Source organism: Ceratotherium simum, chromosome 26, assembly GCF_057802395.1.
Source record: "Ceratotherium simum simum isolate JZ-2026a chromosome 26, ASM5780239v1, whole genome shotgun sequence".
Taxonomy (NCBI): domain Eukaryota; kingdom Metazoa; phylum Chordata; class Mammalia; order Perissodactyla; family Rhinocerotidae; genus Ceratotherium; species Ceratotherium simum.
This window is the reverse complement of record NC_141925.1, coordinates 9,217,670-9,229,703: the sequence shown is the minus strand read 5'-3', so window position 1 is coordinate 9,229,703 and position 12,034 is coordinate 9,217,670. Positions and strand designations below refer to the sequence as shown.

The following is a 12,034-nucleotide window of genomic DNA, read 5'->3' as shown; positions in this document are numbered from 1 at the left end:
TTTGGGTTGTTTCCACCTTTCGGTGATTGTAAATGTTGCTGCTATGAAGATGTGTATTCAAGTTTCTGTTTGAAGAACTGTTTTCAGCTCTTTGGGACTCTCATTTCTTTTGAAAACTCTGGGTCTTTACCTAAGGAATCTGGTCCCCCATTCCAGCAGCGCGGGAGGGAGGGGGCTGTGGCTGTGTTGGAGGGAACCCTCTGGGACGCCCCAGGGAGAGCGGTGAGGATCCCACACAGGGCCCAGCGCCCAGGGGCCCACGGACTTGTCCCCTGGGGCTTCACTTTCATCTTGTTGCGAAGCATATCCAGCCTGCAAAGTTGGGATGTCTCTTTAAAAAGAAATGAAGAACAGAAACAAGAGGGAAAACCGTGGCGACCAGAGGGAAGTCTGTTCTTTTATTCACTTCCACACGTGCTGGCCTTTCTGTCGAAGCAGTGAGGACTTAGAAGTCAGCAGCTGCTCAGACATCCCAAGTCCAAAAACCTGCCTGTCCGTCCCGGGCTCAGATGTCGGGGGAGGAGGAGGATGTGCTGTCATTTGAAGCAAGAAGCCCGAGTCTGAAGGACAGTGGAGCAGCAGTGCATCTGGAACATTCTAGAGAAGAAGAGTCAGATTCCGCCCAGACAGTTCATCCCCTGGGTTAGCCAGGCCCCACAGGGTTTCTGAAGGGCTTGTAGGGGTCTCTGCTTTTTTAGTAGTGGGTTCCTTCAGTCCATCCTGCTTTGTTCCTGGAACTGAGTTATTCGGATTCCAGCACATGAATCATCTGGGGTCTTCTGAAAATGAACATCCGGGCTCGGGAGGGGTGGGGTGGGGCATTTCTGACAAGCTCCCAGGGCACGTGGGGAGCTGGTGGAAGGAGAAGCAGCCGAGGGATGGGCGGACGTCATCTTAGCTGTCCCCCCTCACATCGGCAGGGTCCCCTTCCTCCCCCATCTTCATGGCGGCACGCTGCCGTTAGCAGAAGAGCCACCTGACTCTCAAGTGGGTGTTGAGGCTGAAGAAATAAATAGCAGTACCCTACTCATTTTTAACAACGGGGAAAAACATCTGTCTAACAGAGGCCATCCAAAAAGAGCATTACTGGTCAAGGCTTTTTCTCACTTTCTCTCGTTCTCAAAAACCTTGACCATTAATGAGTCAAACAATAAATAGAGTGATATTAACCACAACCACCGGAAGCCCCCTCTGTTCTGGCTTCGTAGGTGTTTTATCTCCCGGAAGCTTCAGACATCTAAGGTAAGTGTTGTGCTCCTGTTTCACAGATGAGTAAACAAAGGCTCTGACCAGTTTAGTACCTTGTCCAGGGCCATGGACTCAGCGAGGATGGAGCACGAATGGGGAGCGAGGCTCTCTGGCCTTCACTGTGCCCACTGTCCAGGTGGGGGCCAGGCTGGGGACCGGTAGGCATTTGTACTCCGTACAGGGGTGGCTTTTGTTTTTTTGCCGGGGACTAGTAAGCCCAGAAGAAAGGACCTGTTTTCTGGAGTTTTCCTCATGCATCCAACTGTAATGACCAATTACTCAATTGGGGATTTTTAGGTCTGAATTTTTTTTTTTTTTTTTTTTTGACCACAGATGGCCCCCAGAATATCAACCCATGGGCTTGGTTTATTCTGAAAGGCGTCTTGCCTCAATGCAAATGGGATTTCTTTATTTTTCTACTTTTTAATTCAAATTTACATAAAAGTGCAGAGAACAATGAACCCGGGGTTCCCATTGCACAGCTTCAGCTGCGATCAGCACGTGGCCGGCCTGTATCGTCTTCACTCCATCCACTCCCTGCCCTCAGATCATTTTGAAGCAAATTCTAGACATCATCTCAGATGCTTTTTTTTAGTGGCAAAGTAAACCAAGCAGGAAAGATGCTGTCTGTCCTCAGACTTTTGCCACAGTGAAAAGCAGAAAGCTTCCCAGAGTGTCTGAAAGGTGACAGAGAATTTAAAATAGGATGTTTGATGAAGAATTCAAGCTGGAGACATAAAAAACCAGAGTACAGTTTTCAAAGTAATTTGAACAAATAAAGGGCAAATTTTAAGGATACTGTTAGATCACTGCTGAATTTAGGATTAAATCAACCTTTCCCCCCCAAATCAAACCTCCCTTAGAAGTTTGTGGGGAAGGGGATGGGTGCTGGGGGACATTCCCCTCCCCAGGTTTTACTGTATTTACTCTGTCTAGACAGAGCACACCCCTGACCCCTGTGCATTTTTTAGAGCAGTTTTAGATTTACAGAAAAATTGAGGAAAAAGTACAGAGAGTTCCCATAAGCTCCTCCCCACGCCAAAGTTCCCCCTATTGTACATCTTGCATTACTGTTGTACATTTGTTACAATTGATGAACCAATGCATTGTTATTAACTGGCGTCCAGAGTTGACATCAAGGTTCCTGCTTGGTGGTGTACATTCTGTAGGTTTTGACGAATATATGGTGTGTCCACCATTACCGTATCATACAGAGTGGTTTCACGGCCCCAAAAATCCCCTGTGCTCTGCCTATTCATCTCCCTCCCCCTAACCCCTGGCAACCACTGATCTTTTTACTGTCTCCATAGTTTTGCCTTTCCTAGAATGTCATTTACAGTCATGCACCACATAATGACATTTCAGTCAACAACGGATCACATACACAATGGTGGTCCCGTAAGATTAGTATCGTGGAGCCTCGGTGTGGAGTGGGCTGTACCATCTAGGTGTGTGTAAGTTCACACTGTGATGTTCGCACAATGACGAAATCGCCTGACGATGCATTTCTCAGAGTGTATCCCCGTCGTTCAGTGACACACGACTGTAGTTGGAATCATATGGTGCTCAGCCTTTTCAGACTGGCTGCTTTCACTTCATAATATGCATTTAAGGTTCCTTCATGTCTTTTCATGACTTGATAGCTCATTTCTTTTTAGCGCTGAGTAATATTCCGTTGTGTGGATGTACCACAGTTTATCCATTCACCTATTGAAAGACGTCTTAGTAGCTTCCAATTTGGGGCAATTATGAATCAAGTTGCTATAAACATCTGTGTGCTGTTTTCTGTGCAGTCGTAAGTTTTCAACTCACTTGGGTAAATACTGAGAAGGCGATTGCTTGATGTGTTTCATGTAGAATTTTTAGGGTGACTTGCAAAGATTTTGGCCAGTGACTTCAATCAGAATTTTTTTTATTGAGGTGTAGCATACATAAAGTATACTAATCTTAAGTGTACGGTTCAATGATTTGTTACACGTGTACACACGAGATCAAGATATGGGGCATCTCCAGCCCCCAGAAGGCTCCCTTGTGCACCTTCCCAGTCACCGCCCCCTCAGCCATCCCCAGAGATAACACTTCCCTGACTTCTAGCACAATCCGTTGGTTCTGAAGCTTTTGAGTGCAGATTTTTTTTAGGGGGAAGGGACCAGGAGTGGCAGCTTGCTTCATTTTGATTTGTTTTGAATGGAGACTAATTTCATCACCAAATTGTTCCTGCCACTCTGCAGCAGGGTTGGCACACGTGCTGGGTAAATATTTTTGGCTTGGCAGGCCAGCGCATGAGTGAGCATGGATGCATTCCAATAAAACTTGACTTACAGAAACAAGAAGTGGGCCAGATCCGGCCTTGGGGGGAGTGTGTGAATCCAGTGTAGGGCAGTGCTGTTCCTCCGTCACATTCACGTCCAGGCCCCACTCCACATCTCAACCTGCATGTCCTGGGACGGGCAGCCTTGTGCGCATTTTAAGGCCTCCTCGGGTGACTTTCATGCACCTCCCAGGCTGAGAACCTTCTGCATTTCCCTCCAAGGAGGAAGATAATAGGTGTCCTGGGGCTCACAACTGTGCAAGTGGATTCGAACTTAAACAAAAGCCCATCAAGACTCTCCCACCTTGACAACACACTTGAAGTAATTTCATTTCCCCCTTTCACCGTCTCTCTTTCCTCCGCCTCCCCTTGAGCTAACAGGCTTCCACCTGGCTGGGTGGAGGCGAGTGTTGGATGCAGAAGGGAAAAAGTCGAGGGATGAGGGAGGTTCTTCAATGAAAGCGGAGTAGGGGGATGCGGAGCCATCAGGACTCGGGGGGATCCCTGCAGAGATGAAGACCTGCCCCCGGGAGTCAGAGAGAGAAAGTTGTGGTCAGAGGGGGAATTTTACAGTTTGGCTCCTTGGAGGTGGAGCAGTTTCGAGTGACTGAGGGCTGAGATAACGACAGCTGTTCACAATTACTGAGCGTGGTCTGGGTTTCAAGCACTTTATACACGCTGCCTGCACTTGGTCTCTTTAATACCCTAGGAAGTGGTGCCTGCTGGCGCTCCCATTTCACAGAAGTGGAGACTGATGTGTCGAGAGGTTATGTAGTTTAGGGAAAGGCCACGGAGCTTCTCAGAGGATTTTAACCCTGGCAGCCTGGCACCTCTGTATGGTTCACCTCTCGAGGGGTGACCAGGTGGGCTCCTGGGAGGGTGGCATGGGAAGCCAGTGGCTTTGAGAAGTGGAGGTGACTGTTGGTGTGTTTGTGTGTGCTCTGCGGCTTCAAAGGTGGCAGGAGAGAATGCTGGGTGGACGGAGGACCCCATGGCAGGGAAGGGTTGACAGGCGTCAGCCATGGCCTTCACAACTCTTAAAAACTAGAAAACTGGGCCTGGCCCGGTGGCATAGCGGTTAAGTTCGCACGCTCTGCGTCGGCAGCCCAGGGTTCGCAGGTTTGGATCCCAGGCACAGACCTACGCACCGCTTATCAAGCCATGCTGTGGCTGCGTCCCACATATAAAGTAGAGGAAGATGGGCACGGGTGTTAGCCCAGGGCCAATCTGCCTCAGCAAAAAGAGGAGGATTGGCAACAGATGTTAGCACAGGGCTAATCGTCCTTACCAGAAAAATAAAACAAACAAAAACCAAAAACTAGAAAACTGATCTGAAACCACATTCGTGTTACCTGGGGACACAGGGTGTGCAAACTCCAGAGGTGAACTGAATGAGGGTTTGGAAGGTTGCCCAGAGAGCATCCTGCATAAAACAGGATTGCAATATTTGAAAGTGCAATAGGCATCCTTTTCTACTTGCTTTGGCTTTTGTTTGAATAATAATAATAATCCCTTCCATTACAAGGTAAGGAAACAGTGAGTGAACCAGGACCCAATTCAGCAGAACCTTCCAACAAATGGAATTTTTTCTGCATTTTCTTTCAGGAAACCACAGCCAAAAAAAGAAAAAGTGGGTGGGCAGGGGATTTATTCGAATGCATTAACTTCCAGGTTTTACCCTGGATCAGCGCACAGTGGGGTCTCTTACATCTTTTAAGTCTATATTGTTCTACAAAGACAACAGTTGTTCCCAGTGATCCTTAACAGGACTCGATTACAAGGTTCGACACAATATTTGTGGGGAATCTTAAATGCCAGGAGCTATCAGGGACATAAAATGATCTAAAACATGGTTTCTGCCCTTGAAGAACTTTCAGTTATCGCAAGAGGACTTATTTATCTTGAGGGCAAAGGGGCAAAATTGCATTAAGTCAGTTAGTTGAAAGATCCTCAATAAGATTTAAGGCAAAAAGGGTATAAGAGGGCCGGCCCTGTGGCGTAGTGGTTAAGTTAAGCACGCTCCCCTTCAGTGGCCCGGATTCTCGGGTTCAGATCCTGGGCGTGGACCTACACCACTGGTCAAGCCATGCTGTGGCAGTGACCCACATACAAAATAGAGGAAGACTGGCACAGATGTTAGCTCAGGGCTAATCTTCTTCAAGCAAAAACAACAAAAAAAACGAAAAGGTATAAGAGACTCCCAAGCGTCTTATCTTCTGGAACATTCCAGATTTAGAAGTTCTACGTGATCATGTCAAATTCACTTCCCAGGCAGGCTTTTCATCCAAGCCGCCAGGAGAGCTCAGCGTCTGAAAAGGATGGGTGAGAAGCGTTCTGGCAAATAGTTGGTGTTTGGGCCCAGCCTCTCTTTCTTTGGAACATCAGGAGTAAATGCAGAAGTCACTATAAATTCTGCTTCTGAACCTTAGTTCACATTCCCTCGGGATTCAGAAACTACATAGTTTTTTTTATTTTTATTTTTTGTGAGGAAGATCAGCCCTGAGCTAACATCTGCCAATCCTCCTCTTTTTGCTGAGGAAGACCGGCCCTGGGCTAACATCTGTGATCTTTGTCCACTTTATGTGGGACGCCACCACAGCATGGCCTGACAAGTGGTGCGTCGGTGCGCGCCCGGGATCTGAACCCCGGGCTGCCAGCAGCGGAGCGCACGCACTTAACCGCTATGCCACAGGGCCGGCCCCAAAACTGCACAGCTCTATAGGAGCCCAGTTTGCTTACTCTGACTGTGCTCCTTCTTGGGAAGAACAAGCAGGCTCGTCCCTCTGCAGGTCTGCTGGCTACCTCTGATCACCCCAGAGGATGCAAGTTGGTGGCTTGAGGGCCAGTGCAAAACAGCCTGCAATATTGTATTAATGTGATTAGTCACCATCATTTAAAAATCAGATTTCCCATCACAAGTCTGGATTTCTGGCTTCTCGTGAAAACATCGGATCAGCAGTACTGGGTGAGGTTTAGCTGAGCAGAGTCGCCTCCCGTGGAGGGAAGCCAGCTCCTCCCTCTCTTCCTCCCTACCGCTGGCGTGGCACTTCACTTGCCATCAGTCATCGGGCTTGCACTGTTGCTTTCTTGTAGTTAAGTGTTTCTCTCACCCTGTGCTCTACCGAAGTGGATGCCAAAGAAAGAAAGAGAAAGCTCTGACTGGCCAGTGTCATCCACCACCATCACCTGCCTGGCCCCTATAGGCATTCGTTATCTGTCTGATCAAGATGCATGGGTGACCCTTGTTACTGATTGTCCCTTGGGTCTCGTGTCTTTCAGACTTTTTTTTTTTTAAAGCAATTGATGTAGGATGAGTGCATTCCCCTTGGTCCTGTCTCTTCTTTTGTGTCTACAGGCACAGTGAACAAGAAGCCTCTTCCCCTAGATTAAATTTCATCATTCAAGTGCCACTCATTATGAGCAACTGTGAGTTAGACCCACTGTTGTACGTCATGGTCATTTCCTTCTATCCAGGAACATGTGTTCCCCAATGACATGGGACTGCACCCGTGGGTGCACGCAGACCCACCGCTCAGTCACCGGCGGAATAACCCAAACTTTACCTTTGGGGAACTGGTCATTATCACTGCGTGGTGGGAAGGCATGATCTCGGTCACGTTTCGCTTCAAAGGTGACTGAGTTTTAAAGAGGGCAAGTGATATTTGGAATTAAATTAGGGGAAAGTACTGGATTCTTCGAGAGAGGGGAAAAAAAAATGCTGGTGTCATCATGACTGTCGTGGGCCTCCTGACTTAATGATGTGTCCTCAGGGCTGCAGCCTGGCCAAGTTTGGGCTCGACACGCCAAGTTTGGGGAACGTGGCAAGTCGGAGACCTGGGGTGACGTCAGCGACTGCCCTTGGCCCTGGAGTGAGGGGCTTCTGGGTTCTTCCCTAGGCACCCCTTGGTCACCTTTTTCCACCTGTTTTTCCGAGTGAGTGCCATCGTCACCTATGTGTGCTGTGACTGGTTCAGCAGAAGCTTCGTGGGCTGTTTTGTCACTGTGCTGCTCCTCCTGTCTTTCGACTTCTGGTCTGTGAAGGTAAGGCCCCCTCACCTGTGATGCCGTTGCTCCCAAAACACGTGGGCTGCGTTTCCCAGTGGTGACATTCCTGATGCATGTGGCTGATTTGGGCCAAGAGCTACTTTGGTTTAAACTGCTGATACATACTTAAGAATACTAATGGGGGCCGGCCCTGTGGCATAGTGGTTAAAAGTTCGGCACGCTCTGCTTCGGCGGCCCGGGTTTGCAGGTTCGGATCCTGGGCGTGGACATACACCACTCGTCGGCCATGCTGTGGAGGTGACCCACGAACAAAATAGAGGAAGATTGGCACAGATGTTAGCCCAGGGACAATCTTCCTCAAGCAAAGAAAAAAGAGGAAGATTGGCAACAGATGTTACTTCAGGGCCAGTCTTCCTCAGCCAAAAAAAAAAAAAAAAAAAACTGAGCCAGCATCACTTAAAAGTAGAGAAAAAATACATTGTTTAGTGTTGAACAAATGGCTTCTGGGTATCAATTGTCATGGTTGCAAATGTGTACCGTATGAGGGTGACAACTCCATACGGCTTTGGATTTTTTGTAAGATTTACATATATGTTTAAAAGTTCTATATTTGGGCTTGAAACACACAAGGGGGTTGTCTGTCACTTTTTAAAATAAGCTTGGTTAAAAATCAGAAGCCTTGAAAACTGATTTTGGGAAACCACACAGTTCAATCCCTCTCTCCTCCTGCTCCCAGTACCAGTTCACCATGAGTTGGTGACTTGCATTTTATTCACCGGAGAAAAGACCATGACCCTCTCTTTACCTGTGGCATGCTTAGAATCATCTTGTCCATCTTCCTCAGAACGTAACCGGAAGACTCATGGTGGGCCTTCGCTGGTGGAACCAGATAGATGAAGATGGGAAAAGCCACTGGATTTTTGAAGCCGGAAAGGTATTCTCCACTACGAGTCATCACGCTAGAACCAGGAAAATGGCTGTGGGAAGTTTCCGTGGGTTCCTCTTGGGCTTCGTGCAGATGTGATCCCGCCCCACACGACGCCCACTGCTGCCGGCGCTCCGCTCCAGGGCGCGGGTGGCAGAAGCACACGTGCAATACACGAAGATGGTAGCATGCTGCTTTGCAACCCTTTTCACTAGTTTTGAAAACAGAACCACCTTCCCGCCACAGGTCTCTCCACATAACGTGGCGGCCACAGAAGCTGAAGCACGGGTCTTCTGGCTTGGCCTTGTCATCTGCCCGGTGATTTGGATCGTGTTCTTCTTTAGCGCCTTATTTTCCTTGAAGCTCAAGTGGCTGGTAAGGCAATACCTTGACTCTGACGTTGCTGTGACATCTGTACAGAACTGCTGCTGGCAGGAGTGGGTTTTTATTATTTACGGATTGATCAATTGATTCAAATAGCTTCATGGAGATAAGTCACAAACTAGGCAATTCACCATTTAGTGTGTACAATTCAGTGGTTTCTAGTATATTCACGGAGTTGTGCAACCATCACCATAGTCAATTTTAGGATATTTTCATCACACCGAAAAGAAGCCCTGTACCCTTTAGCCATCACCCATTCCCTCCACCTCCATGCTCCTGTTCCCCCAGGCCCAGCTCCCACTAATCTTTCTGTTTCTATAGATTTGCCTATTCCGGACATTTCCTATAAATGGAATCATATATGTGGTCTTTTGTGACTGACTTCTTTCACATAACATAATGTTTTCAAGGTTCCTCTGTGTTGGAGCAGGTATCAGTACTTCTTTTTTGTGGCTGAATACTATTCCATTGGATGGACAGGCCACATTGTGTTTATCCACTCATCCACTAATGGACATTTGGGCAGTTTCCACCTTTTGGCTCATCTGAGTAATGCTGCTAAGAGAGGGTTTCTACAAAAAGCGTATAACATCCTACCTTGGACAGGGAGCCCTTCCCAGGGAGCCCTTCCCTTCCCTCACCTCAGAGTTCTGAAGTTTTATTTCAGGGTTATCATATTTCATTGCCATGATCTTGCTCATTGAAGAGAAAACAAAGTATCCAGAGACAGTATATAAACAACAGTGTAATTAAAAGTGTGGGCTGGGCTCTGGAGTTTGGCTCCCGGCTCCACCACACATCAGCTCTGTGACCTTGGGCAACTTCAGTTTCTCTGCACTTCAATTTCCTCCCTGTAGAATGGGATGGGAATGGCACCAGCCTCTTGGGTTGTTGATGATTAAAAAGTGTCCACGAGTGTTGTAACAGCCACCTCAATAAAGGGTGGCTGTTACTAGTAGGTGTAGGCCAGAGCCCCTTCCACTTGGTTTGGGAGGAACGTTTCAACATATGCTCTTAGAAAAATGACCTCTGCTTTGTCTGAGCGCAGGCCCTCGTGATAGCTGGGATTTCTCTCCAAGCCGCTAACCTGTACGGCTACATCCTTTGTAAGATGGGCAGCGAGAGTGACATCAGCAAACTGACAGCCAGTTTCCTGTCCCAGACGGTGTTCCAGACGGTGAGTCACTGAGGTCTGACTCCTGGACCTCTGCTTCCAGATGCTCAAAGGAAAGGAGGCCTGTTGGCAACTGCTGTGTTTTTTTTTGGTGAGGAAGACTGGTCCTGGGCTAACATCCCTGCCCATCTTCCTCTACTTTGTATGTGGGACGCCACCACAGCATGGCTTGATAAGCAGTGTATAGGTCCACGCCTGGGATCTGAACCTGCGAACCCTGGGCCGCTGAAGCAGAGTGCGCAAACTTAACCACTACACCACCCAGCCGGCCCCAGCAACCACCGTTTTTAATGTTTTCCAATATCAGCCAGGCTGCCACTGTTAGCTTTTTCTTTATTGTGGTAAAATACACATAACACGAAATTTACCATTTTAACCATTTTTAAGTGTACAGTTCAGTGGCATTAAGTACATTCACATTGTCATGCAACCATGAGCACCATCCATCTCCAGAACACTTTCATCTTCCCAAACTGAAACTCTGTACCCGTGAAACATCTACTCGCTGTTCCTAGCCCCCAGCTCCTGGCAATCACCATCTACTTTCTGTCCCTATAAATTTGACTACTCTAGGGCCCTCATATAAGTGGAATCACACCGTATTTGTCCTTTAGTGACTGCCATTGTTAAGTTTCAGGTGATTTTTCTTTTTGTGAGGAAGATCAGCCCTGAGCTAACATCCATGCCAATCCTCCTCTTGTTTTTGCTGAGGAAGACCAGCTCTGAGCTAATATTCGTGCCCATCTTCCTCCACTTTATATGGGACGCCCCCACAGTATGGCCTGACAAGTGGTGCCTCAGTGCGAGCCCGCGATCCGAACCCGGGCTGCCAGCAGCAGAGCGTGCGCACTTAACCGCTACGCCATGGGGCCGGCCCCTCAGGTGATTTTTAAAAACTATAGAATTAAGAACCACAAAAAATTTTTGTTTGTTTTTTTAACCTAGCATATATTTCTAGAAGCGAGAAACAGATCTTTCAAATCTGACCAGGCTCATCCTCAAATGGTTTGAACCATCTTAAATTTGAACAGTTTTGCTTTTGCCAAGACATTGAGCAACCAGCTCTGCAGGCTTTTGGTGCATTGTGCGTTTGCTCTGGCCTTGAATCAGCAGAATCCGGCCACTCACGTGTGAGGACAGAAAGCCATGGTTGACTTTTCCCCTTGCAGGCCTGCCCAAGCGACTTTCAGAAGCCTGGCCTCGAAGGGCTGGAGATTCACAAGCACTAGGTAAGAGGCGGGATCAAGGCGGTGGTCTGGACAGCCCGGGGCTGGGGGGCTTGTGAAAAGTGCAGCTCCCCCAGCTCAGCTGTGCCTGTGGTCCGGGCGGCTCCCCCAGTGCCCTGAGTGGCCGGGTGTGTAGCAGGCGGAACCAGCCTGTGCTCCGGGCTTTCTCAGGGCTCTGCAGCCTCATCACCCTTTAGAGGAGGGGTCGCTCCTTCCCCACCCTGAACACGTGCAAATTTGCTGATATGCGCAGGTGTGAGAGAGACAAGGAAGGGAAAGGCAAGACTGGAGGGAAAGAACACGGGGACTGGCCCACCCTTCCACTTCTATGCCCGGAGGAAGAGGGAAAACAGGAATTTACTCTTCCCTCAGCTGGTCTCAGTTCCTGTGCATCTCACACACACAGTGAGCATCTCACGGCAGTGTGGATAATTCGAGAGTTTACATGTCTCTCCTTTTTATGTAATTATAAAAACCCTGTGAGCTGTCTGGCATGATGCTGAAATTACTGGATATAGTGTACACGTTACTATACGAGGTGCAGACACAGACCCCCAGTTCTGTTTACACGGGTGATTTAAGGGCTTTTCGAGGCTTTTTGACTACACCCAGCAGCATCTGCACCCTGAGAGCAAGCCCCAGCATGAGGCTCTATTGTTATTTTAATTTCTCCTTACTCTGAAGAATCACTATTTGGACTATGCTCTTTGAAACCGTGACTGTGTCTTTTGCAATGAAGCCACACAGTCCTCCCTTTGAGT

At 48.2% G+C, this 12,034-nt stretch overlaps 1 protein-coding gene across 3 annotated transcripts in view; it reads left to right on the top strand.

The window, feature by feature from the left end:
• The window catches only part of TVP23A (trans-golgi network vesicle protein 23 homolog A), a 28,457-nt gene that overhangs the window by 16,173 nt on the left and 250 nt on the right, over positions 1-12,034 (top strand). The window contains exons 3-8 of one of the 3 annotated variants that reach the window (XM_087416950.1): positions 7,456-7,600; positions 8,409-8,498; positions 8,736-8,864; positions 9,922-10,050; positions 11,217-11,276; positions 11,527-12,017. In XM_087416950.1, coding sequence (XP_087273076.1) covers positions 7,456-7,600; positions 8,409-8,498; positions 8,736-8,864; positions 9,922-10,050; positions 11,217-11,276 — 553 coding nt within the window. In that variant the 3' untranslated portion in view covers positions 11,527-12,017. Of the gene's footprint in view, positions 1-7,455; positions 7,601-8,408; positions 8,499-8,735; positions 8,865-9,921; positions 10,051-11,216; positions 11,277-11,526; positions 12,018-12,034 lie in introns of those variants that run through there. The other 2 variants (XM_087416951.1, XM_014793449.2) reach the window with 2 other exon arrangements.